Below are 26,771 nucleotides of genomic sequence, written 5' to 3'. Positions count from 1 at the left end.
TGTGCTGACCTGGCTTTCCATTAAACCCAATGCGTATGTTTGTGTTTTTTTTGCCTGGTCTCTAATTTGTTCCTCGTCAGTCACCCTTCGAAATAATTAAGAAAAGAGGTACTTCATTCCTCTTCTCACCCACGCCAAGCTGAACGGACAAAGAGACTCACTCTCCCCAGTACGCTCGTCTCCATCGGGATAACACCCGCCCACCTTGTCATCAGCGCCGTGCCTCCTCACCTTGTGTTCAGCGGGAATGCAATTTGTAATTTTCTGTCCTGACCTCCCTTTTTCTCTGCGTCTCCTCCTCCCTTCGCTTCCTATCTGAAGATAATGACTTCCATACGTTTTAATATCGAGCGAGGGAAAAGGGGAATGCTCTGCATGGAGGAGGAGGAGGAAATCTGTAGATGAGCTTCTGTTAAGTGTCTCCATATGCCCGGCAGTGAGCGCCTGCGAGGGGAGAGGTCTGGCCAGTTTGAGGGGAGGGGAGCCGCCTGGGTTGTTCCACTCCTCTCTGCAGTCTGATAATGGAAGCGCAGATAAATAACAGAGACGGGCTGGATCACCCGACTGTACACTTACACCTTTTGGCCTCCCCCGTCTGTTTGACTCAGAGTAATCCTATCCTCACTTTCACCTCCAGCTCCGGGGAAAAGGTCTCACAACCCACGGAAAGTCTGAACAAGTCGAAGAAGGGGCTGAAGATACAGTAGCTTCCTGTTCGGGCCATCTGAACATGTTTCAAGGCTTTCAATTCGGCTGGGGAAGATTTTCCATGCTCAGCACTTCGCTCCACACAGTTGAGGTGAAGACTCCTCACTCGGATGCCTCAGGAAGCTGTGGCTTTATTTTTCCAAACAATCCCTCTTCGCAGCTCGCTTGAATTTATCGTCCCTTCAGCCAGAAGAAGCAGATTTTGTCCCGTCGTTCTCCGCTCCTGCACGTCTTCCCGCACGGCCTGCCTTGCAGGAGATAGTCCGTTTTGATAAAGCGTTTGGCACAGATGGTGTAAGGGATGAGTGGCCTTCACTTTGTGGGACCCCAGAAACCAGTGGAAAAGTGTGGGGATGAGGAAAATCACATCCATATGTCACAACTTGGACAGGCAGGCAGACAGACAGGAGACGCAGTATGTCTCACAGAGCACCTACACATAAACAGGGCAACCATGACCTGTCCCTCAACACAAACAAGCAGCGGACAGGAAGTAATGTGTGAATGCACGTCTGAATATCGAACATATAGTACTAACCCAGCCCCCTTCGCTGTGAAGCGGAGGCCTGGTCGATAACCCCCGATGATCACCTTTACTCTGTGTCTTCTTAATCACGTGTGTCTCTGTTTTCAGGGTCCTACTGGCCCACATGGAAACCCTGGTCACCCTGGACCTTCTGGAGTGAAGGTACGACATCGGCAAATAAGTGGTTTTGTGTCAAATGTTTGTAATATGCACAGGAATGAGAGGATCCAGATCATTTTTAATGCTGTCAGCCAAAGTGTTGATGACACAGTCCATGATCCCAGATCCCTCTAGCAAAAGTAACACAGCACTGCAGCTTGCTCCAAATTAGTTGACAGGTATTTTAATACAGAGACTAACACAAGACAACACTTCTACACTTATATATGCTGTGTTTATATATTTTTGTCAGCTAATCCCATGAAAAATTACTGTGTTAATCCACGGTTGAAAATAGTTCCCTACAAATACACATTTTCCTGCTGTCTGAGTTGCAGTTTTCTAAAAACTACAGCGTCCAGCTGGTTTAGAAAATTGCTTCAGCAGCTATATATCTGTGGCCTGTTGTTAAGGATTTATGTCTTCAGTAGGAACTACAGGGTTTGGGGCTGAGAGCCACAGACCGAGTAGAGAAGCCTGAAAGCACTGAGAGATGGACTTACCGCACTGTTTGTTTTGGTCTTTTCATGGGATTTGTTGAGTAAGAGAAATACAGAATAACAGCCGCCCTTCTTGATGCTGTAAGTAGTTTGTTTACATCGAAAACACAGCGGGCAAGCTGGTCTGTGTTTTCAGCTGTGACGAACTGACAGAATGCTCTGTCATGGTCATGTTAAACTCTAAAAACAATGTGATTGCATATTCCTGTAATTTATGTGGTCAAAAAATGGACATTAAATGGTGGGTGTGTCACTCAACTAGTACTGTCTGCCTTCTCAACACAATGCCGGATCCTCAAAGTGGACTTTTAGATATGGGCAGGCAAGTAGGAATCCCGCCTAGATATATGGTAGAGCTTTTTTATGGTACATAAACCCTCTTGTGGTCCAGATAACTGATGTACGAGGGCATTTAAACAACAAAACAAATTTGATCAAGTATTTTTTGTGGTATTTCTGCTTCCTCCGATGTTTGTTTGTGATTGTACTTGGTTTGCATGTCTGAGGCCAGCTCCTCTTGGCTTCACAGCGCAGCTACTCTCTCCTCTTAAAAAGCCATTTGTTTCCCTTCAGGAGAGAACAGCAGTTTTAAGTCTTTTTGACTCCTTCATTTGCTTGACAACCGTCTGTGTTCCAGCTGATTTGAATTGTCAACAGAGAGGGCTGCTTAGCTCCATAATATGCCAGTCTGATATCACAAAGGAGTCTGTATGTTCGACTTTGCTGGAATGAAACAGAAAATTGCTCATATTTCAAGTCTGCACATAATCCATTTGAATGCATTGAAATTCAGCATTTTCCACAGTGTCTTTAAACATTAAAAAAAACATAATTGATACCACACTTTGGCCTGCCTCAACCAGGGAAAAACATAACTCTTATATCGCACATATGTATTACTGGAGCCGAACCAAACCTGGCCCGGTTTGACCCATTTGCCCGCAAACCTCAAACAGCGGACAGCTCGGTCTGGCGCAGCTCTCCGCTTTAAGAAAAATGAACAAGCCGGATGAAAACATGCTGTGTTTCAGCTGAATTTTGTTTTGAAAATGTGACTTCATCTGGATGTAATGATGATAAATTGAGACAAGATGATGTTCAATTTACTACTGCTGTAAATGGCTTAACATTAGGCTTAAAAATTACACGAATGAAGGTGTAAGATACGCCTATTATCAGTGGAACGTACACATGCTCATTAGCGTCTTGAGCTTTCAGTAGAAATGACCTCATTTAGCTCCTTTTTGAGTTTGAACTCCTCAGAGGATGTCGTTGGAATTAAAACCTTTCAGACAGTGAAAAGACACAGTGTTAGTGTGTGGATGTAGCTCTTGGCTGGAGTTGCACTCCTGATTCTGCTTTAAAAAAAAGAAAGAAAAAAAATTCCCACAAAGGCTTCTTACTGGAAAGATGGAGGATTAAACAGGCTCATAGTGGAGATGGGAACTGCTGTCATACTTTCACCAGTGACCCAGAAATGACTGAACTGCTGCCCTTCGAGAGGTCCGGGAAAAAAAAATGTCTATTGCTCCTTAAAAAAAGGAGTGTCGGCTTAAGGACTGCAGCAAAGTGAGTCACAATACAGGACTCTCTGTGCCCAGACGTCAGTTTGGTAAATGAATATATCAGAGCACTTGCAATCAGCTGATAACAGCTGGATTACAGTCCAGCCAAGTCAGCGCTGCTGCATTCTTCTCCAGATTCTTGTTTCTTTATATGATAAGCACTAACACAGGAAATGATCTATTTCTCCGTGGACCTCTCGCTTTATAATTGCACAGATAACTGAGCCGCTCTTTCACCAGTGCGATTGGCTGTCGAATGCTGACCCAGACTGCACTGACAGGATTCCCACTGCCCGAAAAGGGAGAAGAATGTACGCGATCACTCCCCATCACTTCTCGCCGGCTTGGTCCCCGGAGGGCATAAATAGACTGCGCGTTTGTGTAAATACAACTGCTAGACCCACCAATAAGTTGTATGAACTCATTACTACTCGATAGTGTAAATGCAAACAGCAGACTCCTCTGCGCCGTCCGAAGTGGAATGCAGGAAATATGCAGTGAACGCTGTTGCGGAATAGGATGTACTTGCGCCTACTGCGATGAAAAGTGTCTCTAAAAGTATGAAAGAGAAAATGTTCTTTGTTTTTATGTTCTAGGGACAAAAAGGAGATCACGGACTGTCCCCTGGCCAAGCCCCAAAAGGACAAAAAGTATGCATATTGTCATCTGTCATAGATCTACCCACTTATTAGCAGATATTCATGCAAATTATGTTGGCGTATGACCCAGTTTGTCCTTTCTTTAGGGAGAGCCGGGTGTCATCGGCCCCCCTGGACTGCCTGGCCAAGATGGACGAAAGGTAGAAAATCTGATTTGTCTCACAAACTCAAACAAGTGTTTGTGTGTAAATCTACGAGGAAGTAACTGATTTCCGTCGGATATCGCTGGCGCTGTTCCATATGTGTGTGGGGGTCTGCTCTTTCTCTGTTTTAAAACTGTTCCCAACGTAAATCTGACACCGTGAATGAGCGAGTAACCGAAGAATATCGAGGATTACTAAATCACACGAGTACGCTCAACCCTGTCCCGCTGTTAGCTGCCTTTAAGGGGGGTTCTGTGAAACTGCAGTGTTTAGAGGGTCCGGCCAAACGTGGATGTTTGAGCTCTTGTTTGGAAAGCAGCCTCAACATAATGCAGGCGTCGAGGAGCACACCTGTGTTCTGGCCCCCATGTGGGCTGAAACACCAAAGGCTTGAATATCTGGGCTGTTACATCATCGGCATCACAGGCCTCCAAAATGATGAAGGCACTTGAGGAGGAGAGCTGAAGTTTACTGAGTAAAAACACAAGTCTTACATGCTTCCTCCAAATGCATGTTGCGTCACTGGCTCGCTGGAGAACAGTTCTTCTAAAAAGTAGGACAAGTTATGAATGCGGTTTCTGTGATCTCGTCCCGCTCTGGATTGTTAGTCGACATTATCTGACTTTTCGACATACCGCTGAGCTGGGTTATCCTGACAGAGAGTGATGGTTAGCAGCAGAGCGTTCTTCGTGGCCTTGTGCATTTTATCCTTGGCCTTTTGCCAAAGCCTGTTATCCCACTCACAGTAATTACACATCTCAAGTAGACCAGAGCCTGCTGGCTTTCCTGCGATGCAGAGTGTGAAAATGACATAGTGCTCTGTAACCGGCTGGCTTTGTTTTAAGACAATATTTTTGCTTTAGTTTTTCTTTTTTTTCTTTTTTTTTTGACGTATGAATACTCATTTTGGTGATTGCGACACATTTTAATCAGTGTATCATAAAACGTATCTGCTTCCATTAAAGCTTAAGTTGCTGATACTCTATATGTTTGTTATTGTCAACAACTCACATGAAAAGCCCATAAGCAGCAATGTGGCGCTCTCAATACTCCCCACCTTCCCTATCCTGTCTGTAGCTGCACGCCTATTGATTCCCACCGAAAATGGAAATCATTAAAACAACTCACACATGCTTTATCTCATTTTCAAGCAATTTCTTAAAGCAGGTAGGCACTAGTGTCGCAGACAGGAGTAAATAGTGCACTTGTTGGACTATTTTCAGCTGCGGATTGATACACATTTGATGCTTTCGTGAGTATTTACAGCAGCAGGATGGCGGCAGGATTCATTCAAAATGAAGTACAGAGCCCACGTCATCATAACGAAGGAACATGTGTAACATTTGGCCCATCGCTGTTGTCCACGTTATTCCCAGGACTGTGATGCCTTGCGTGAACCGCTGCTGCGACGTCCAGTTATTTGTTTCGTAGAACTGGTGTCTGCAAGAGCTGTCAGGATGCCACGGGCGTGCTTCCTTTTTTTAAATAGGTTTTTGGGAAATGGGTGTTCAGAACAGAGCCAGTGGACGAGATGTTTCACACTGCTTGTAGTTTCACTCCAATCACCAGCAACACAACTTGAATGTTTGCTCGCTGTCTGTAGCGATGGTGGTGATTTCAACCAACAGCAGACTTCAATGTGCATTCATTTGCATTACAAATAAATCCACAAAAGTTCTCCACTGAGGCCCAAATGTATGAAATTCATTTATCAGCTTTTCAAGCAGGGGGTACCCACCCTACTTACTTGGCAGGGAATCTCTGAGGTTTAGATCAGGATGGTACTTCGTATGGTGTTCAAATAAATGCAAATTTCTTTTCAGCCGGTTTTCTCTCTGGATAAAATGAGAACGAAGAGGGGAAACTTTACAAAGGGCCTAACTGCTGAGTTACCTGACCTTTTGCAGCAACATCTGTTTAGAAAAACAAAGTCATAAAAGCTTGTGGAAAAAAATCCTCAGACAGGGCTTCTTCTAAATTACACTCGGCAGTTTATCATCACACTTCTCCTTTTGCGGTCTGCTGTCAGAATCACACTCTGCTGAAGATAGAAAGAAACAAAAGCTGTGCATCAGTGCAGCGAAAGGTAAAAGTAAGGCCAGGTTTTGAATGCCCGAAGAATGCTAATTAGAAAAAGACTGTCACAAAATAGAAAACCTTTGTAAGCAATTTTCTCTCCCACTTACACACACATATACACACCCCTTGTCCTCATTTGGGACACAATAGTGCGAGTGCAATAATGCCTTGGCAGGCGCTCCAACAAACCGTTATGCAATCGAGCAGCGCTGACTGTGAAAAACCATCTGGTGTGCTCAAGGTTCCTCCGTTCAGTGTAGTAGTGGGGAGGACCCCAGCTCGGAGAAACAGGACCTCTTCGCGCCTGTGAGTCATGGAACGTGGAGTCATGGGAAAAAGCTGATTGTCCTCCTGCTGATTTATGGTGATTGAGGATCTTGGCTGGGCGTGGACCGGCGTCCTGGCAGATCCCCTTTTCAGTTCAGGTGGGGTTCTGGTCCCTCTGATCAAGTCTGTGTTAACCTTAAATACGCTCCAGCCCCGCAAGTGACTGCTGACAGCCATACAGAGCATTAAAACACAGTTTGTATCCAGCTAATAAAGACGCGGCAATCAGCTTGGCTCTGCTGAAAGCCACCACACACCTCATTGCTTGCAGCTGTTCTTAACTCTTTTTTTTTTTTTTCGATCATACTCCGGCACTGGAAGCCAAAAAGCACAGGGCACTTTTGTATTCAAATTACACTGAAATTCCACCGATGAAGCCCGAGGTTCGTTCTCTTCTCCGTTCCTTGTCAGACCAGCCAGTAAAATGACCTGCCGCTGCTTTATGGACCCTTTTCGCTGAGTTCTGTGCTCAGTCCCTGGCCAGCTGCCAGAGAAAGCCTTTCTCACTGTGGGAAATGTGTAAAGATGTAATGGGGAGGTTGCCTGGGAGTCAGTCAGTGGTCTGCACTGTAAAGTCAGAAGAGACCCGTGTGTGTGCGCGTGTCTTTCTAACCAAAATACTCCGATGAGCGGAGTGCCTCTTACATGGCCAGCTCTGATCATGGCACGCTGGAACGGCTCTCAGCTTTTTATTAGCTGTGCGGCCCTCAACATTTTTCCCTCCTGCTCCTCAGCTTTCTACGAAAGTGCTCTCATACCTTTTTATTTGCTGAGTCTGATTCGTCCAAGAAAGGAGTGTGAGGCCTGCCAGGTGGGAATATGTTTTTGTGTTACAGTAATAATAAAAATCTATGGAAGGCACAACATTATTTTGCTACTTATTCTGTAAGCAGGGGAGACGACGCTGCTGCTGCTGCTGCAGCACTTTGCCTGTTGGCTGCAGGGTCGATCCGGTGTGAGTTACACTAATTAAAACTGCTCTTCATAGAAAGGGAGAACTAATGGAGAATGTGACCCGTTGCCATCTTTGTGTCACACGATGGATTTGCAGAGCTATGAAAGCTGTCCAGTTTTTTTGAGCCCACTTACAAGACACATGCAGATACCCATGCACAAGGACAGACTTCCTTTCTCTACTTTTACTATGCTCAGCTGTATCGGCCTTGCTGGAAGGCCCAGACACATTCTTTTGTCTTCCCGTGGCTGCAGTGCTCTGGCTCCAGCAGGAGACTCATCTGCTCCCAGAAACCCTGTCAGGTATTTCCAACTCCTGTCAGTCGATAAATACACAAATAATCACCAACGAGGAGTTTGATAGAACTGAAGCGTAACGGCGTCTGATTGAATCACTGCGGCCGCTGGACCAGCATCTGGCTTCGCTCGTCCAAAAGCTGCAGGGGAAGTGACAGAAAATTAGAATCTTTTAAAAAATAGTTGCCTTTCAAAGTGAGCTAGTTCTTTCCTTCCCTGCAAGGACGTTTTATTGGACTCAGGAACAAGCTCCGGCCATTTGTAAAAGATCAGCTCAGGGGTGTTTTTCATCTCTGTTTCACTTCCTGTCGATGTTTTGAGGATCAGTTCTCACATCATGATGGCATCAGAGGCATGACATTGTCGTGATGTGTTTTCTGAAATCTTCCACTGGCATGTTATTAATGTACTTCTGTGAGTTAAGATGATACACGGGACCAATATTGGCCTTTGATCAACTTGGGATGTCAGCCTGCCAGCATGATTTTACTTAACAGCTTCAGGCATGTCAGTCTCACTCTGCCTCAGCCTCTCAACCCTGCCTGACCCACCGGTGGGTCCATCATTATTAACTCACGTTGTGCGGCCGAACGATTTTCAAACCCAAAAAATCTCATTTGAAATTCTTAATATGGCTCCAGACCTTTTAGCTTTGAATGTTTTATTGATAGTGAGCCCTAGATCAGCTTAAATGATGTATTAAGAGAAGCAGATACAGATTACTGTACTCTGTATATAGTATGTGGTGTTTTAACACAAATTAGAATGTTTTTTTTCCAATAAAGGGGAAATATAAAAAGAAAAAAGATATGAAATGGGGGGATATGATAAGCAAAATTATCTGCCGACAGAGCAGGAAAATTTTGTTTAACAAGATTTTTAAAGCAAGTAAAAATAAGTAGTCTCAAAGAACCCACAGTTAACTTAAAAGTAAAGTAAAAATATTTGTCTGGATACAAAAAAGTTTGACTTAAACAAAGCAGTTTTGTACTTATTATTATGTGCTGTAACAAAAAACCAAACCAGATATAACATGTTAGTTAGTGACAGTTGGTGCACATAGGTGGAGTTTTCAGACTTTTGATGGAGCCAGGCTAGCTGTTTCCCCCTGTTTCCAGTGTTTGTGCTAAGCTAAGCTAACTGTCTGCTGGCTGTAGCATTATATTTAGCAGACAGACACGAGAGCGGTGGTGTCAGTCATCTGTCTCTCAGCAAGGAAGTGGAGAAACGTATTTTCCAAAATGTGGAGCTGTACCTTTAAGGGAAATTTAAGGTGGAAAATCGAGGTTTAAGAGGCTGTGACCCACATTTCAGAGTTTTTATTAGCATGTGCTGGCATCACACTGCATCCTGAGAGGTGTTTCAGAAATTTTAGCAGATTGCTAATGATTATTTTTTCACATAAAAAAAAGCAACTAATTTTAACAAACTAATTATCAGCACAAACAAAAGGACTGTGACAGTAGTGAAACTGGCCTCATCCTGAGGAATTCAGTTCCATTGACCTTCCTCATCACTGTCAAAAAGTCCTGCATAAAGTCATTGAAGTAGTCAAGTTGAGTCCTGCTTTCCATCAGGCCTACCGACTGTCTCGCAGGCCGTTCACAGAAGGACATTTTAATCCTGCTGTACACACTCTGGCCGCAGGCCTGAGGGTGCTCGGTGTGGGTCTCTTGATGTCAACTTGCTTGTTTACACAGAGCTTTTTGCATCAGCCTCTGGAAGGCCAGGCTTTACTTGTTCTGCTGCTGACAGGCCAACACAGCTGGTGGCTAATCATTTCACACTTGTGGGGATAGATGTGTTCTTCCCTCAGAGATAACTACACATGACTCTATCTGCACTCGATTGTGAAAAGATGAATACATTTCGTAGCCAGCTGGCATGCTCATTTGAGACGACGAGGCATTAAGGTGACCATTAATTACCCTTTTGGGATTCACTTGTTCCCGTCTAATTGGTTTACTGGTTTAATTAATGCAAGATTGTTCTGAATTGTGTTGTCAGAGTGCAGCGGTGGCAATAATTAGACAAACTCATGGGCAAGCAGCTGTGCTGAAACAATAAATAAAAACGCCATTGTTCTTGGGTAGAAATCGTAAAGAAGTGTTTTATTCAGGGTTAACCAGCCAATGCTGCTGATAAGTGGTCTATTACTTTCACAGCTATTAAGTTTGTCTTTGCCGTGAACCCTTTTAAGCGAAACCCTCCGGCTCTTTATTTAGTTATTTTATTGAACATTTTATAAGGAAACAAAGTCGAGTCCTCTAGAGGCAATTGGGAAATCGCTCAACATAATTTCAGGCCCTGCGGTGTTGACGGAGATGCTCTTGAGCACAAGGTGATAAACTTTCTAACAACAAGAATTAGATTAAATTTGACCATTGACTTAATATTTTCTACCCAAGACCAACATAATCTCTTTCTCTAAAGAGCATCATTTAGCATTCGCTGCGGCTTTGTGATCAGAATTTCAATAAGATGCGGTGGTGTAGTATTTTCCCTTTGACTTGTGTGCAAGATTCTAACTTAATGTTTCTCTATCAACAGGGACAGAAAGGTCACGCTGGTCCTTCTGGTCTCCCAGGTGAACCTGTGAGTACTTTATGGCAACAGTTTGATGTGTCATGTGTGATGCACAATATGTAGAATTTCCTTCTCAATATCTTCACCAGTCCACCACCAATTTGTAATGTCACTCCTCTTTGTAGTGCCCCCTTTAGGTCATTAAGTATAACGGGAAATTGCTAGAATGCTATTTATGCATGCTACTCTGACAATCCATCCAGTTGAGTCTGAGGCGAGGTGAACCAAGGAGCACCGGTGAATCTCACGGTGTCTGAGTGTTTTTTATCATAAGAGATAAAAACGATCATGACTCAAGCAGAGAGGATTGTCTGAACCGCAGAAGTGGCATCTGAAACACAAGCGAAATGTGATTTCTCTGGTTCCTCTGACACAATCCCTCCTCCGTCGCTTTGAAGTCTTATCATGCTGACTAAATCCACTACATGCTGTTTGTCTGTCTGATGGCTGCACTGTGCGTCAGCTGTATGTCAGCGTATGTTTACTCATTGAATGGAGGAGCCAAGGGTCCACGGAGACGGTTCCCATAAGGCTCCAGCATGTCTTTCCATTTATAGTTACAAAACAAGAGAAAGGGAGGGAACGACAGGGAGAAGTTATTAACACGAACTCATCGGGATGTTAAAAAGGAGGTGTGGGACTGGTGGAGAATTACAGTTCGAGAGGGGAGACATCAGACGTGAGCTGTTCTGGAATCTTGGCGGGAATAGAGGAGGAGAGATTTTTGGCAGAGGTACAAGTGGGCTAAATAGTTTGGACACCCCTAGGTCATTCCTCTTCCTCCTTCTCCTCCTCCTTCTCTCCCTTCTTCCTGAGCCCAAATCCTGTGTGCTATCTTTTAGAGGAATGTGCTGTGTCACAGCGCAAAAACAAACAAAAAAAAGAAGTAGGAAACTTTTCCTGTGTCCTGCGGTACTCCCCAGAGACGACGCTCTCTGTTTTGAGTGGAAAATTACTCAAAGGGCACATGGTTTAACATGCAGGACGGTCAGATATGATTGGCCCTTTCAGTGCATTCTGGAGCTTGTCACTGTTGTTAGTGAGCTCGATCTTATTGTTTTCTAATCCAGTAACTGGCGACACCTTGTGCCGGAAACACATTGTTCACTGAAGGCACTCATAATTAATTTGGTGGAACTTGTAATGCGTAAGTTATAATGTATAAGTTATCATTATAAATTGGAACGAATATCAAACCTCACGTTTGCTTTCTCAGCATTGTGTGCAACAAAGGTGTTGAATGAATTTTTTGTCAGAAATCGTTAAAGTACTATGTACTCCACTATATTTACCCTGTTATTTTACTGTATTGTCTAAATTCTTAGGCGAAATGTATTGACTATACAGTTCCTTCAAAAATTCCTACAGTGGAACAAAAAAAGTTTCCATGGCACATAGTTGCAGAAATCCCTGATGTGCAACTCTGTCAGATGATGCTAAACTTTCCAAATCTTGATCTCACTATCAACTAAAACGTGAGTGTCTGTTATGGGAAGACGTGAATGAGTAAACAGGGAGCGAGTTCCCGACACAGCCCGTGTTTACATTGCTTGTCAGTCTTCTTCCCTGCCTTTAACTAGCACGTTTCTGCATTTCTTGGCACGCTACTGCCACCAACAGTCCATCAGTGGAACAGCGTGGTTTGCATGCACAAAACGTTATCACCCTCCGCAGCTGGCAGGTGCTCGTGCATACTTGTGTGTCCTTGTGCTGGTTTCCTTACAATACAGGAACAAAACATGTACCTTAATAAAACATAACATTTTGACCGTGGTCATCTCAATCAGTATTCTGTTCAAAAAGCCCATAATTTCTTGCATACCTTCACTAACTAATCCTCTTTTACTCGTCCCATACACGTAGAGTTAAACCTTCCTCTCGGGGGGAAGCATTTGGTTTGAATGATCATGTATTATACTGTGCTGCTGATGAGGATAAACATTAAGTGGGAACTGTGATCACAGTAGTCTGAGCAGCATGTGGCTGGACCGCGACAGCTCTTAACTGTCGGATTAATCGAGCAGTTAGAGCTGCGATGTCTGCGGCAGCGCCTCTTTCTTTAGGACACTGACTAAACAAAAGGTCTTTAGTGAAAAGTTATGAGATTTAAATTCCTGTATAGGACCAGTTGACTGGTGTTTATGACTTTATAAACAGTGCTTGTTTTCAGTTTTTATTATCTTTCTTAGCTTCTTATTATTGCAATCAGAGAGGCCCCAGCAGAAAAAAGACCTTTTTCCTACTGCTTCCCTCCCTCTATCCTTCAGTCCTTTCTCCCCTCTTTCCCCCTCTTTTAGTCTCTTGGCCTCCTCTGGTGCTGATTTCTCTTCTGTCTCTCTCTCCACAGGGTGAACGGGGAGATGATGGAAGCCCTGGGGCCAAAGGCTATCCTGGCAGGCAGGTGCAGTAAATCTAGTGTTGCGGTGCTGGTTGAGCAGGGCCACACACACACACACACCATCACAGAGACACACACTCACACACAAAGGACGATAAAACAATAAATGGAGGCTGGGATGTCATCTCTATTGTGGATTCAGCTTTTTGAAATATTTTAGCCTTCTTAATAAATCAAATTTGAGCCAGTAATTTTTGCTTACTGTCAGAATGATGAATAAAATGGGAATTGTAGGGGGAACACCGAAGCCATGTATTTTTTCTGTAAAGATATTGAACGGTGGCAAAAAAAAAAAATAAAAATGCCATCGGCATCTCAAATGCCAGCCTCAGAAAACCTAATCTAGTAAATCCAAATAAAAAGTTTGTAGCAGCTGAGTGGAGGGGGAAAAGGCCTCAGAAAGAGCGACAAACAGCTCCAAGCTGGCGAGAAGCACCTGTGGTGGAATGTCAGCGACCTGCCCCTGGTCTAGAGGGGGAATAAAATGTCAAAAGGTTTCCATAGCGAGCACCACTCCGAAGAAAGAGAAGGTAATAAAAGTGTGACTAATGCCACAGCTCCCTGGGTACAAATAAGCTTCCACTGTCCTTCCAAACTGTGAGCGTCACTCTTTGCCCCACTTCTGGGAATAGTGTTTAACTTAAGAAGTCAAAGCTGGGAAGCATTAGGGATTCTCTGCATTTAAAATCTGTTTCCTCTTAGCTTTAAGCAAATTTCAACTCCACAAGCAGCTGGACAACTACTCGCTCGCTGGCGCTTCCTGAATGTTTATGATACCGTAGAGTTCAGGCACGGGTCTCACTGTTTGCCTCCGTGCTCCAGTGCACTCACTCCGTCTGCACTCTGATCCCTATAGACACTTAGTGGTGTGTGATGGATTAGGTTTTAGCACCCCCTACCATCTGTGGGCTGTGAATCACCAGGGCTGTCGGTTTATGTCAAGGCGTCGCGCTTTGCCGTGGGGACGTCTCCTGAGCTGAGACTTGATCTATATAGTTGCAGGGGGAGATTTTCTGCACCGATGGATTTGCTGGCAGCGTCTCTGAGAAATTGATGCGAACGCTGCTCAAGTGTTAATACAGCAAACGCCAGCCAAGACGCTATTTTGAATTTTTAAAGGGATGCAAAAATCAGTATAAGCTCGATGCTTATCATCAAGTATTGAGAAGTTTTAATCTGATTAGATATAACATTTTTTTCCCAGTTTAGAAATTTCACAGAGACACAGATGAAGTTCTGCTGCTGTTTGTAACCGCAGAAATATCTTTTGTCATCTGTTACATTCAGGGTTTACCCGGGCCTGTAGGGAAAATGGGGCCAAAAGGAGTGAGGGTAAGTAGATATTGGGAAAAAATAACAGCTTTGTTTTTGTTAAATGTAAACTTTTTAAGGCAGTATGCTTGGTGTTTTGAAAGTAAATACTGCACATCTCATGCTGGAAAGTGTTTAAAGCACCCTCAGAATGGCTCTGTTCACTTGTATTTCATGTTCATGTCACGCAGCCTCACTCAGCTTCCATTGAAGGCCACAGGGCAGAGAGGCATGACTCTTCTCTGTATAGTAAAGCTTTTTGAACTTTCACTTCCTTAAACGACCTGTGAAATGCCTCCTTAATGAAATACCAAACCAGTGTGGGTACATAAAAAGGCCATGCCATAAACACCACTTGTCCACCCTTGTTAACTCCATGATGATGATGACAGATGGTGCTGTATTTAAAGTGCTGAATGAACTCTGGCTCTCTTTAAATCACTTTCGTGCTTGCTGTTCTTGTTAATGTCAGCCAAATATCATAAAAATATACTGCTCTGTTGCAGAGCATAGCCATAATGCGTTCGGATGGAAGCTTCTCATTAAATGTCATTGGAATTTCTGTTTCTGCCCTTTTCGCCACTTTTTCCCCCTTTTTTCCGCCGAGCAGGTCTAGCGCGAGAGATCTTCAGAGATCCCTGATGTGAGGGTATGTGCCCTTGGACTACATCGTGGAAGCCAGCACCATGCAGTCCATGGGCATATACACTTGCCTCAAGGCTTGGCTCTTCAGTGCCGCTCCACTGTATCAAAAAGCCTGCGGTGCAGTAACAGATCAAAGCATCGCGGCTGAAGACGCTTTTAGACGTGTGTTAGTGGTGTTTGCATCAGTTCTTCACCATGTCCATCCTCTTTGCTCAGTCTCATTGTGCACCCGTGTCCACCTTCTTTTGCTTCTCCATCTATCTTTGCCTTATCTGTTCCTCCCCTCCGTCTTTTATTCATCTCTCTAGGGTCACATTGGCCTCCCTGGGCTTTTTGGCTTTCCTGGTCCTGATGGCGAGAGAGTGAGTATTAGCGACTGTGAGAGAAAATGCCTACCGGGTTGAATTATATGACGAGGAAATAGAAATAGATTTCATTCTCAAAGCACTGCAGGCACACTTCTCCCAATCACTATTATAAGCCCAACGTAGTACAAGTTCCCTTGTTCTGTAAATGGATCAAGCCAGGGGGCAAAGATGACCTACATCCCAAACCTCTCTACTGCCTTGGCTAAGGTTAAAATGTAGGAAGTGGATTTGGGTTTACTTAAACCCAGCCAGGACTCAAATCCCCATGAACCTCCAGGGCAGTGGATGAAAACAGTGGCACCAAATCACTCAGGGCTTTGAGATCTGTTTTTCGTTTTTAGCCACGCTACCCAAGTGGCCTTCAGTGCATCAGTCAGTTGATCCAACACTTAAGGCAAAACATGCCGCAAACATTGGGATGGATTTCCATGAAGTTCGGTACAAGCATTTTCGGCCTGAGAGGAGGAATCCCAGTTACTTTGGTAATTCCTTGACTTTCATTTAGTGTCAGTAATGACAGGTCAAAATTTCCTCTATGCCAGGATAGTCCTAAAACTGACAACTGAATTCTGTCAGCTGCGGCTGTGCTTTAAAATTGATGTGGACTTGGCATGCTACAAGGCTAACGTGCTAAGATTACGGTTATAAGATGCATGTGTTTCTGCATCGTCCCTCTCATGCTGACCCTTTTACCAACTCTTCGAAGCATTTGAGGAGATATTGACCATAAAACAAGGATGTATTCTCTGTGGCGTCACCCATACGTGACCCATTGTGAATCTCAGTGATTCCATCTTGGCAGTGTTGCAGTGTTCCTCACCCCTGACTAATCCAAAAATGGGCACAGAGGTGGAGTGTGGGTGGAGCTGAAGTGGCTGAATGAAGCCTGCCTTGCTGAAACCTAGCGGCTAGCTGTCACTCAAAGTGGCCTTGCCCATAATTATGCCTAACTTTAAGCCTTTTAATTTAAACAAGTGAATTATTTAAAGAAAATCACCCCCCATACAGGAAATTAGAGACCAGTACTGTTTTTTGTACCAGGCAGTTTACTCGGCTGTAAAGGTGGGCATTTTAATATGGGGTCTGTGGGGAGGAACTCGCGTTTGGAGCCAGCCTCAAGTGGCCATTTGTGTCCTTGTTCTCTTGGGTACACTGTTATAAACTGCATGCCATCACCGTTGTGTTATTGGAAACAAATACATTCATTTTAAGACAACGGATAGTAATAACTTATTCATCAGCAAATTAGCGTGCTAATGTAGCATCCAGCTCAAAGCACAGCTTTAAGTGAAGTGCAGCTGAGGCTGACAGAGAACAGTTTAGTCTGATGAAAGCTGAGGCACGATGTAGAAGTTAAACCTGAACCTGACAAGCCGAGTCTGAAATGTCTTAAATGGCCGTCCTACAGAAGATGATAAACTATTTTGAACTGAAACACGAAAAAACAATTTCAGCTCAAGGTCCATTTATTATTTCTTCTGATCACATTACGTGGTCTTCATCAACAATGTTCAAATTTGCATTTTTTTTCTGATCACTTTGAGGACTCCTCATCCACTTTAACTTAAAAGTTATTTATTCTCTGTTGAAGACCATGCTGTGACATTACTGAAAGTTCAAGAAGAGCTACTAAAGGGCCCTTTGAGATTGTTTTGTCAGCTCAAGAATGAACTTTGAGGCTCAGTGTTTTCATTTTTGCCTCGCTGGTAGTTTTCTGTTGTGAAAGAGCAGCTGTGTGGCTACAGACTGTTTTACATTATGCACTTTTATCTCTCCTTTAGATCCTTATCCATCTCTCTCTCTCTCTCTCAACTCTGTTTTCTTTCCTGTTTCCAGGGAATTCCTGGCGTTCATGGGAAGAAGGGCAAGATGGGTAGGCCGGTAAAGTTTTCTCTCAACATACTTCTCAGAGAACATTTTTAATGCAGCCTCATGAAAGTGAGGGTGTATTGTCTTGATCTATGGACTCTTTTTGTAGTGTAGAGCTACTTTAAAGTGTATTAAATGACCATTGCTCTGGCTCTAGTCCTAGTCTTAGCTGCAAGCCTGCAAAAGAAAAGTTGTGGTAGCTTCCACAATGGCACAGTGATGCTGGTGATTACTGCAGGGGTTGTTATAAGGGGAGAAATATGAAGCTTAAACAGTGCAGCTGAATGTACTGGAGACACAAATGTTCATGTGTCAGTCAGACCCCTTTTTAAAATCAGAAATTACTGCGCTCATATTAAAGCGATTGACTCCTCTGACATCTATAAATCCTGTTTGATTAACTTTCTCTGGCTGAAGCTCATTAGGAAACATTGTATGTTGTACAGTGCGCTTAGTACTGTGCTTGTTTTGCATTAGACTGATATGATAATGTGATGTGTCAGTTGTGGGTTTGGCTCTCTGGAGTCTCTACCCACAGATCAGGGAAGTCTATCGTCATTGGCGCCTGGAAGGAAATATCCCAGCTCTCCAGGCTTACATGGAAAATACTAAAACTGCACACAACCACTTGTGCAAATCTGATATTTTCCCATGCCTAGTCTGGTTGTACAAGTTGTTTTTTTTATGTGTGTATATTATTATGCCGTAACGGCCAGTGACACAGACTGAGGCTGGAAAATATGCTAATAAAGGCCAAGTCATGATCAAGCCATTTCTCTTCCTCTGTGGTGAAAAGTGAGGTCAGTCATTTTACGCAAGAGCTTTTTTTCTGTCCTGAATCAGCAGTAACGGCGTTTAACAAAATCTGGAAAGACGCACAAGAGAAGTTAGCGTGTTTGATCCGGCAGAGATGCATGAGATTCATCCCAGAGCCTCACTTGAGCCACAAGAAAGCGAATTCGGAGATTGCGTTCTGTGGCGATTAGCACCTCCTCTTTCTTCACGAATGGAAAGTAGGAAAGAAGTTTTTTTGTGTTATATTTTGCACACAGCAGACTGGCAGGACTTCCTTTGGACAGATCACATAATGAGAAGAGTCTCGCCAGCCTCCCTGAACGTTGTTGTCAGTATAAGAACAAAGACTTGCATGTGTTTCTGATCAAACCAAGTCAGTTATTGGAAAAGACGCATTTCTGCACATTTCCTGTGGGTTTCATGTTCCATCAATTACCGCTTGTTACTTTTATTCACGTTTGCATTTGTTGCCACACAAACAATCCGATCTCTGACATCTCTTGAAGTCTTCATACTTTGATTTGATGCTTTCCTCTCTGTCTGTCGACAGATAGCGAGGGATCTCTCCTCCGTCCTGCCATTTATCGTTTGTCTAAGCATAGCGTTCGCCTCCTGTGGGCGAGAGCTGAGCCGTGATCTGTGCGGCGGGCTGCATGTTGACCTTGGCGCGCTGACAAGCACACGTTGAGCGTGTGGCCTCGCGGCTGCATCACGTCTCTTGTTCTGCCTCCATAATGGAATTACTAGCACCAAGCGAAAAAAAAAAAAAAAGATGCAGTCAGCAGTTCCTGGGCCAAGCAGCTTTATTCAGCCATTTAGACAAGTCCTGAGGGTTTGGTTCGCGGGTTGCTGAGTGCAGCGCACGCACACACAGACACTCGGTCGCTCGGAAACACTCAGCCATGGAATTTCCTGCCGGTCTCCCAGGAATGAAGCACTGGGAGCACATTTGATGGGATTTGCTTGGCTTGACTCTGCAAAATTCTGTTTTGGGAAACACTTTGGGGGTCTGAGGATAGAGGGTGTCCTGTGCTGTACAGATCGTAAAGCCCCTTGAGACAAATTTGTCATTTTTGATCTTTAGCTATTGGAATAAAATAGACTTGACTATTTTTGCTGTGATAACTTCAACTGACAAACCATGTGACATAACAGCCTCTGATTCCCCCCTCTGGTTACATGACTGTCCTGTCTCTTTGTGTGCTCAGGGGTTTCCTGGTGACTTTGGAGAGAGGGGACCTCCCGGCCCTGATGGGAACCCAGTAAGTGAAATGATGTAGCTAAATACACCCTCCACTTCATTTTTAGCGCTGTGCAGTTCATCCCGTGTGGCCCTGATGTCCACACATTACACCTGACCGAGATTTCGCCAGATTTCAGACGTCATGTTGCACATCTCTCAATTAAATGCAGCACAGTGTGCTCCACAAGAAATGAAAAAAAAACAGTCATAAGGCGGGTGCAAAAAGTAAACACGATACAAAGAAATGCTACTACATCACTTGACTTTCTTTTGTCTCCGTCCAGTTATTCTATTTCTGAGAAATTCACAGTCGGAGCTTATTGTCATGTTGTTTTACAGAAAGAACATTTTATCCCTGCACAAGACTGACTTTGGGGCAAGTCCAGTAACTCATTCACCCGTCATAATCCATACTGATATGAGAGCAACATCAGCAGTTTCACTCACCTCTCCACTTGCTTTTGCTTGACCCTCACCGCTCGTGATTGACGGGGTCACTGTTGGATTGTGATTGGCTGACCTCCGAGAGCCTCCTCCAGGCCTCATTTCCTCTGCCTCCAGAGGGAAGAGGGGACGTTCCATTTGGCTGAATTCATCTCCTTTCATTCATGGAGAAATAGAGGAGGCGACAGGAAGGCCGCGCTGGGCTGTGTGTCATCCATCTCTCTGTTGGACGCGTAGCCCGGAGAGGATGTAGGCATGGCGCGTGGCTGCGGGGTCGATCATTTAGACAACAAGCCTCTCTGTGTGTCAGGTGCCAAGCGTGGAGAAACACAGTACTCTAGGCGAACAGTGGAGGAAAACACGAGTAAACAAACAAATATAGAAGTGCTGTATGCTTTCATGCGTATCTTCACCTACACCTCTATCTGCCTGAGCTTGTGACGCATCTTTTATTTATCTCTCTTTTTTTGTGCTCTTAGGGTGAGCTGGGAGCTCCCGGCCCATGTGGCGTCCCCGGTCTTATTGTGAGTGTATCCTTCCCACTGATTTCTTTATATTTTGTGGTTTATACACTTTAGTTCCTGTGCAGTCTTTGTCACTTTAACTCCCCCTTTGTGTTTTCTTTCTTTTGGAAAGCAGCTTGTAACTACTGTGCCCTCAGTTGCTATTCTTGTACATCTCTTCCACATCTTCCTGTTGAGACGCTCAGCTCAAAACTAGTGAAAACCCATCCTGAAAGCCAAAAGCTGGCATCGAATGTCAGGTTGACTTACTATTGCCCAATCAGATGACTGTGATTTGAATCAAATTTAATCTACATTTAACATTTGAGATGTCAGCCACTGACACACCAGAGCAAATGTTGAAATTTAATTATCATTTAAGGCTTTGAGGATTTATTCTGATGTGCAGCGATCTAAGTGTATGTTTTTTTGGCGGGGTGTTTGCAGGGAGACATGGGCCCTGTTGGTATTATGGGATTACCAGGACCACCAGGACTCAAGGTGAGTGATGCGTCTTTTTTAGTTCCGTCTCCACCTGGGTTTGATATGGACACGATTTGAATGGGGTACATTTTTGGTAATTTACGGTTGTTCATAACCAGAATGTCATCAAGTCACGGTTCAGCTCGCTTTGACAGACGTGTGGTTGTCATTCCACAGCGTGAGTGTGTCAATCTTAGTGAACATGGAGACATACACTGCCTGCTCAGTAATCATCTTTTAAATGTTGCTTTGCTTGCAAGGGAGTACCTGGGAACCCAGGGGAGCCAGGACTGAAAGGTGATAAGGTGATCTGCATATGTCTTTCTCAGTCTACTAACCTGTTTACAAGATTATTGGAGGTGACACAAATTAGTATTTGTGACTCCTGAGAGAGCTAACAGATAGCACAAAGCGCGTGTGGTGCATGTTAACCGAATAGTTTTTATTTTTATTTTTACAATCATTCGATGTTGTTTCTTTGTGTTTTCTCAGGGGGATGTTGGCTTATCAGGAGAGCCAGGAGAGTGTGGATTCCAAGGGGACAAGGTAGGTGTGTGTTTGTTTGTGTTGTGGTACAGCAGGTCATCCATAAATAATAAGGATGGGGTTTTGGATGCCAGGCTGCTCCTGTTTACATGTCCCGCAGCAAGACCCTGAACCCCAGATTGCTTCCGATGATTAGACCAGTGTCCTGCTTTGCATTTGTGTGCACTGAGGAATGAGACCTTTTGGAAAGCGCTTTGTTCTGCTCTCTAAAAGTGCTGTAGAAGTGCAGTCCTTTTACCACGTCTTTAATTCCCATCATAGAGGTACAGTTGGCGTGTCTCTCTATCTAATCAGCATGTATGCGACTTTGTTTTTTTACATTTGACCTACGTTTGTCTTGGCTTGTTTCCACTGAGCTGGGTTTTTTTGTCACAGGGTGTCCGTGGCTCACCTGGGTTGCAGGGTCCTCGTGGAAAACCTGGACCACAGGTACTTTTTATCTTCCATTCAAACACCAGTCAAGAACAGAGTCCACTGATGAGCTTTTATTAAGAGATTTATAGACGCAGCTTCTGTAAAATTTTGTTGTGAAGGCTCTTTACTTTTTTTTTCTCAGCTGCTTCATATAAGAATTTTGTCGTAGTCTACAGTAAGACTTTGGATGCACTTCGATAAAAATGCTGGTGCTCCTGAAGAGAAATGGGTGGAAGTCGTAAGATGTGCACAAAAGCAGACTTTGGCCAAAGAATATGAATGAATTCACTGAAGAGGAGTTTTTGCTGAGATAAGAACTCATTCACTGGTAGTTGAACTGTGGGTTTTCTATTGAGCTCTGACTGTCTGACAGCATTTTTTTTCTAGTAATCATTATGGATTTTCCATGTTTTTTAGGAGTCTGTTCACACTGATATAGGCTCATAAAAATAACATGAATTTGTAAGAAAGTTAAAACATTAAATAATATAATAATAATAGTAATAATAATAATAATAATAATAATAAATTATTATATATTAACGTAATTTTTGGCCATTTGAAAGTCCGGCCCCTGCAGTGACAAATGTAGTAGAGGGACGCTGGTTTAAGGTGTGTCCTGATCGAGCTGTGGTATTAACACAACAAAAATTTAGGCTATGGTATTGACAGTTTGGTTGAAGTCATTTTGACGTTTCTGATCTGTGTGATAACAAGATCTTCTGTGACGTTTCTCAGGGCAAACCTGGTGAAAAGGGCCCTGACGGGTGTCCTGGCCCTCCTGGCCCAGAGGTAGGAGAGATTATACTTACTCAGAGTTATATTTGACTGATGTTATTCCATCATTGTACAGTATATGTTAGTACAACACTGTGCTGCTCAAGTATGCTTCTGTGTGGTGATGAAGCTGTGGTTCGTTTCCTGTTACGTCCACAGGGCTTTCCAGGTGACATTGGCCCACCGGGAAAAAACGGCCCCGAAGGACCCAAAGTTAGTAGAGTGACATTAACGCTTCACGTATGAATTGTCAGTGAGTAGAGACGAAGTGAAGGTTCACTCTCAGCCTTTCATCCACAGGGAAAGCAAGGGACAAGAGGTTTGCCTGGTCCAAGAGGGACACCTGGACTTCAGGTTGGGTTTGACGTAATATATTTTGAAAATGAATAAAAGATACAAGCAGCTTGCCCCCCCTTGACCTGTTGTGACAATTTGTTTGTCAGGGTGATGAGGGACCAGTTGGGCCAGCTGGACCCGCTGGACTCGAGGTGAGTGATGATTGGATAAGCCCTGCAGCTCAAGACCGGTTAGAGAATACAATAACACAATTATCTTTTAAGATCCACACAGAACACCGCAGTATTTTTCTTCTGCACAAGTGCACCATGTGTTTCTACCTAAATGTAACCTTAGAGGAGTAACTGTGTCCTACTATGACCAGTAAGTCCTTTGGCTGACTGACATCTCTATTGTTCTAAAGCTGTTTTGAGAGACTTCCTATTGGACGCTGCATGCTCATATTACCAGATCGGTCAGCAAATTGCTATGCTCTTTTCTATCATAAGAAGCACACACTCACAAACAAAAACAACTGCCTTTAAATGTGAAACCAAAATGCACAGCTGTATCAGATGACTGAAAAAAAAAACCCCAACATAAAATCAGTTTCTTTGAATTCTTTTGGCAAAATCCACTCATCTTTTCTTCCCTTTAAACAAAACTATGACGTGCTTACGGAGGCACCCACCAATGAGTCTTCATTCATTCATTTTTAGCCAGCCAGCGACAGCATGGCACGTCAGTGTGTCTTCTGGTGATGCTGTGATGATGAGTGTGCAAAAAAAGCATTTTAACCTAAATCCTGACAGTGATTCATTATACTGGTATCTGCTCAGGAGGTCAGATGTGAAATAAAAGCTATTGAATTGATGGACACTATGAAATATGTCTTTCAAATCTCAAATCTCCACTGTACTTCAATTTACACTCTCAATTATTAGCATCATTAGCACCCGAACGTGGAGCGGAGTGGCTATAGAGGCCTTGCAAGACAAACTTAGGGCTTAATAAGAGACAAATTGGATGGTTTTGAGCTGTACTGCAGTATAGATAAAAGTCCACAGTAACAGTCTCGTTCCAAAAAAAGTGTTTGCTTGGAGTCATCCCAGGCTAAACAATAGAGAGGACTTTTCCAATGAAACTCTCTATTTTCTGTGTTGGTTGACTCCAGTCTGCCATCTCCCAAAAGTGTAACCCACAAGCGATTACTGAAAACAAACACAAATGACCCAATGACTTGTGTGAGTAATAAGAAGCCTTTGATGCTGCAAACGGCTCTTTGTTTTATGGATCATTAAGTTTCTTAAAGGGGCTGTTTTTGTTTTGGAATCAGTCGCTGCTTTGTTTTTGCGCCTCGACCTCTCGGGGGACGGCACACTCACAGACTGCACCTTTTGCAGGAGACATAGTGTTTAAAGTTTGCTGTGTGGAGCTGCAGTGCACTTCTCTGTGTCATTTTTGCTTTCTGTTCAGGGCAGGCCTGGGAGGCAGGGATTCCCTGGACTGACAGGCCCAGATGGACTCAAGGTCAGACCTAATAGTCGCATGTCCACCGCTGAAACACTGTCATCCTTAACCGAACGTTCTCCGCGGCTTTCTTTCGCGATAATCGAAATGAATGAAAATGTGTAAATTCGATGTTAATTCTCCGCTTCCGCAGGGGAACGGGCCTCTGAGCACATTTCAACTGATTTTGACTAAAACGAAAGGCACGACTAAGTTTGTGATGTGCTAATTGTCTGCTTTGCTGTAGGGCGAGACCGGGATAACTGGCGAGGTCGGAAAGCTTGGCGAGAGGGTAAAGACTTTTCTCCCTCTCTTTGCTGATTTCTGTCTGATGTTCACTGTGTGTGTGTGTGTGTGTGTGTGTGTGTGTGTGTGTGTGTGTGTGTGTGTGTGTGTGTGTGTGTGTGTGTGTGTGTCTGTCTGTTTTGTTGGAGTCCCAGAGCTGTGCAGCCTATTATGAGAAATCTAACTTCAATAGAACTAATAAGAGACAGTTAAGACAGCATGTTCTCTCTCCTTCAGGGACTGCCTGGCTTTGTCGGGCCTGTCGGAGAGACGGGCATCGCCGGAGAAAAGGTTAGCAGGCTCTCAGTTTGTCACAGTTGGCGAGGTTTGCAATTTGTTGTTGAAAACAATACGTTAATTGCAGCGAATTTGATAGCTGATTAGTTGTTTAAGTCATCTGTCAGCACTGCTGTCGGCTTCTCAAAAGTGCAGATTTGCTACTTTTCTCAGCATTATGTCATTGTGAATTTAATAGCCTCGAGTTTTGGACCATATTTTCTCTCACTGTGACACTGTGACTGAAATCAATTAATCTACAAAAGTATTAGACAGAAGAATGTATAATGAAAATAATCATTAGCTACTTGTTATGTTGCTCTAATCGTGGCCTGTGGTTCCTCAGGGGGATCGAGGGAAAACGGGCGCCCCCGGGCCACTAGGTGAATCTGGGCCGATGGTAAGGAGTAAGTCTGGACCCCGTCTCTCGTACCAAGGGGCATTCAATTCTAGATATATAAGGGATGGGGGTGTGATATGTGTGTAGAGACTGAGTGGTTAAACAGTTATCAGGTAGATAATGTGCAGCCACCCAGATTTGTCTGAAATCTGAGAGCTTATTTATGATTTCTTTGATATACCCCATCGATATCATTTGAGTAATGTTGTATCCATCAGGGTCACACTGGAATACCTGGAGAGACGGGGCCACCTGGACCGCAAGGGATCCCAGTGAGTTTTCCATTATCACTGTCACAGCTCCATGTGCTTTGATACACAAGGTTAATATTTGTGATACTTTTGGAAGGAAAACTAGCTGGCGAGAGGTGTGGTCAGACAGTGATGTCACCAGGAAGTGCACTGCGCCACGAGAGAAATTCAGCGAAAACAAACTTCCAGCTCGTGTTCAGTCACACTTTAACAGAAATCCATTATTGACTCAATATAGCCTCTGTGGAGACTCTGACAGAGCAGCCTTCCATAACTAACATTATATTAAAAAACTGAACTGCTGAGTTAAAATAGGCAGTTAGAAAAAAAGAGAGTAGTCCATGGCAGCTCTAATGGTGTTTCCTATTTTTTCACACAAATTCAGGGGCCACCTGGTTCACGGGGGTCCATCGGCATCAGAGGACCCAAAGGCAGGAGGGTAAGTAACTGAAATCTGTGTTGTAAGATTATGTGACCATTAGATAGCACATAGCTATTATCTATTGTCAAACACAATGCCAAAACAATTCAATCTGCACCCAGTTCATGGAATTAGCGATTGGCTGCTCCACCGGAACGTGCATTGCAGTGATTTGTTGTTGCATATTTTCGGTTCGAACAGATGATGATCGGCGTGTTCACAGACAATCTCTGAAAAGTGCTGCTTTAACCTTGGTACGCTCTGCGCCTCAGCCCATCTGAAAGATGAAAAGTTAGTGTGAGAAAAGGCGTGTTTGGTGTGAGATCTGTGTTCATTTCGCCCGAGTCGCCTGAGTTGGCAGCCCCACTGGTCCAGCAGTCTGACTGAAACTGCAAGACTAAAGACATTCCCATCAGCCTCAGCTGTACTTTGGGTTTAGTGTTAATTAGCAAATGTTAGCATGCTGACATGCCAAACTAAGATGGTGAACATGGTAAACCAACCAAACTGGTAGCAGCATAGTAGCCTCGTCATTGTGGGTGTGTTACCATGCTAGCTTCAGCATTGAGCTAACATGACTGTTTTAAGTCTTGTTTTATATTTGCTGGTAGGTCTTGAAAATGCTGTATGGATAATCATGTATTTTATATCCTCAGCAGCAGCAACAATAGTTTAGTTGGAATTAATGGAAAAAGACCTGTGTAATGTTACTGTAGTTAACATGAGCAGTGATGATCACCTTCACTGAAGAGACCACGAAGGAGCACAATGTAGAGATCCACCTCCAACCACCCACAGATAATTAAATCTCCTATAACCAACCTTTAAGAAATAAGAAATATACTACTGTAAATCTCCACATAGGAACAAGTTGAATCTAAATATGTATAAGATTCATGGAGATATTCCCAACATGTTGCCACGTACTTTACAACACCCTGCACTTTCTATGCACGCACATGTACGTGTGTTGCTTTGTCTGCCAGCTCGGGATAATGTTCTCTGGCTTTTCCATAATTGCGCTTTCTACTTTTGGAAAATAGCCCTCGGTTGC

At 43.8% G+C, this 26,771-nt stretch overlaps 1 protein-coding gene across 1 annotated transcript in view; it reads left to right on the top strand.

Moving 5' to 3' along the window:
• col27a1b (collagen, type XXVII, alpha 1b) overlaps positions 1 to 26,771 on the top strand; it is a 61,092-nt gene that overhangs the window by 13,562 nt on the left and 20,759 nt on the right. The window contains exons 5-28 of the mRNA XM_041937383.1: positions 1,343 to 1,396; positions 4,055 to 4,108; positions 4,204 to 4,257; positions 10,468 to 10,512; positions 12,851 to 12,904; positions 14,189 to 14,233; positions 15,166 to 15,219; positions 17,062 to 17,106; positions 19,098 to 19,151; positions 20,056 to 20,100; positions 20,527 to 20,580; positions 20,823 to 20,867; positions 21,055 to 21,108; positions 21,484 to 21,537; positions 22,261 to 22,314; positions 22,459 to 22,512; positions 22,600 to 22,653; positions 22,743 to 22,787; positions 24,052 to 24,105; positions 24,332 to 24,376; positions 24,607 to 24,660; positions 24,992 to 25,045; positions 25,264 to 25,317; positions 25,682 to 25,735. Coding sequence (XP_041793317.1) covers positions 1,343 to 1,396; positions 4,055 to 4,108; positions 4,204 to 4,257; positions 10,468 to 10,512; positions 12,851 to 12,904; positions 14,189 to 14,233; positions 15,166 to 15,219; positions 17,062 to 17,106; positions 19,098 to 19,151; positions 20,056 to 20,100; positions 20,527 to 20,580; positions 20,823 to 20,867; positions 21,055 to 21,108; positions 21,484 to 21,537; positions 22,261 to 22,314; positions 22,459 to 22,512; positions 22,600 to 22,653; positions 22,743 to 22,787; positions 24,052 to 24,105; positions 24,332 to 24,376; positions 24,607 to 24,660; positions 24,992 to 25,045; positions 25,264 to 25,317; positions 25,682 to 25,735 — 1,233 coding nt within the window. The remainder of the gene's footprint in view (positions 1 to 1,342; positions 1,397 to 4,054; positions 4,109 to 4,203; positions 4,258 to 10,467; positions 10,513 to 12,850; positions 12,905 to 14,188; positions 14,234 to 15,165; positions 15,220 to 17,061; positions 17,107 to 19,097; positions 19,152 to 20,055; positions 20,101 to 20,526; positions 20,581 to 20,822; positions 20,868 to 21,054; positions 21,109 to 21,483; positions 21,538 to 22,260; positions 22,315 to 22,458; positions 22,513 to 22,599; positions 22,654 to 22,742; positions 22,788 to 24,051; positions 24,106 to 24,331; positions 24,377 to 24,606; positions 24,661 to 24,991; positions 25,046 to 25,263; positions 25,318 to 25,681; positions 25,736 to 26,771) is intronic.

Source organism: Chelmon rostratus, chromosome 5, assembly GCF_017976325.1.
Source record: "Chelmon rostratus isolate fCheRos1 chromosome 5, fCheRos1.pri, whole genome shotgun sequence".
NCBI classification, from domain to species: domain Eukaryota; kingdom Metazoa; phylum Chordata; class Actinopteri; order Chaetodontiformes; family Chaetodontidae; genus Chelmon; species Chelmon rostratus.
The sequence above is the reverse complement of the archived record's forward strand: the minus strand, read 5'-3'. Positions and strand labels throughout refer to the sequence as shown.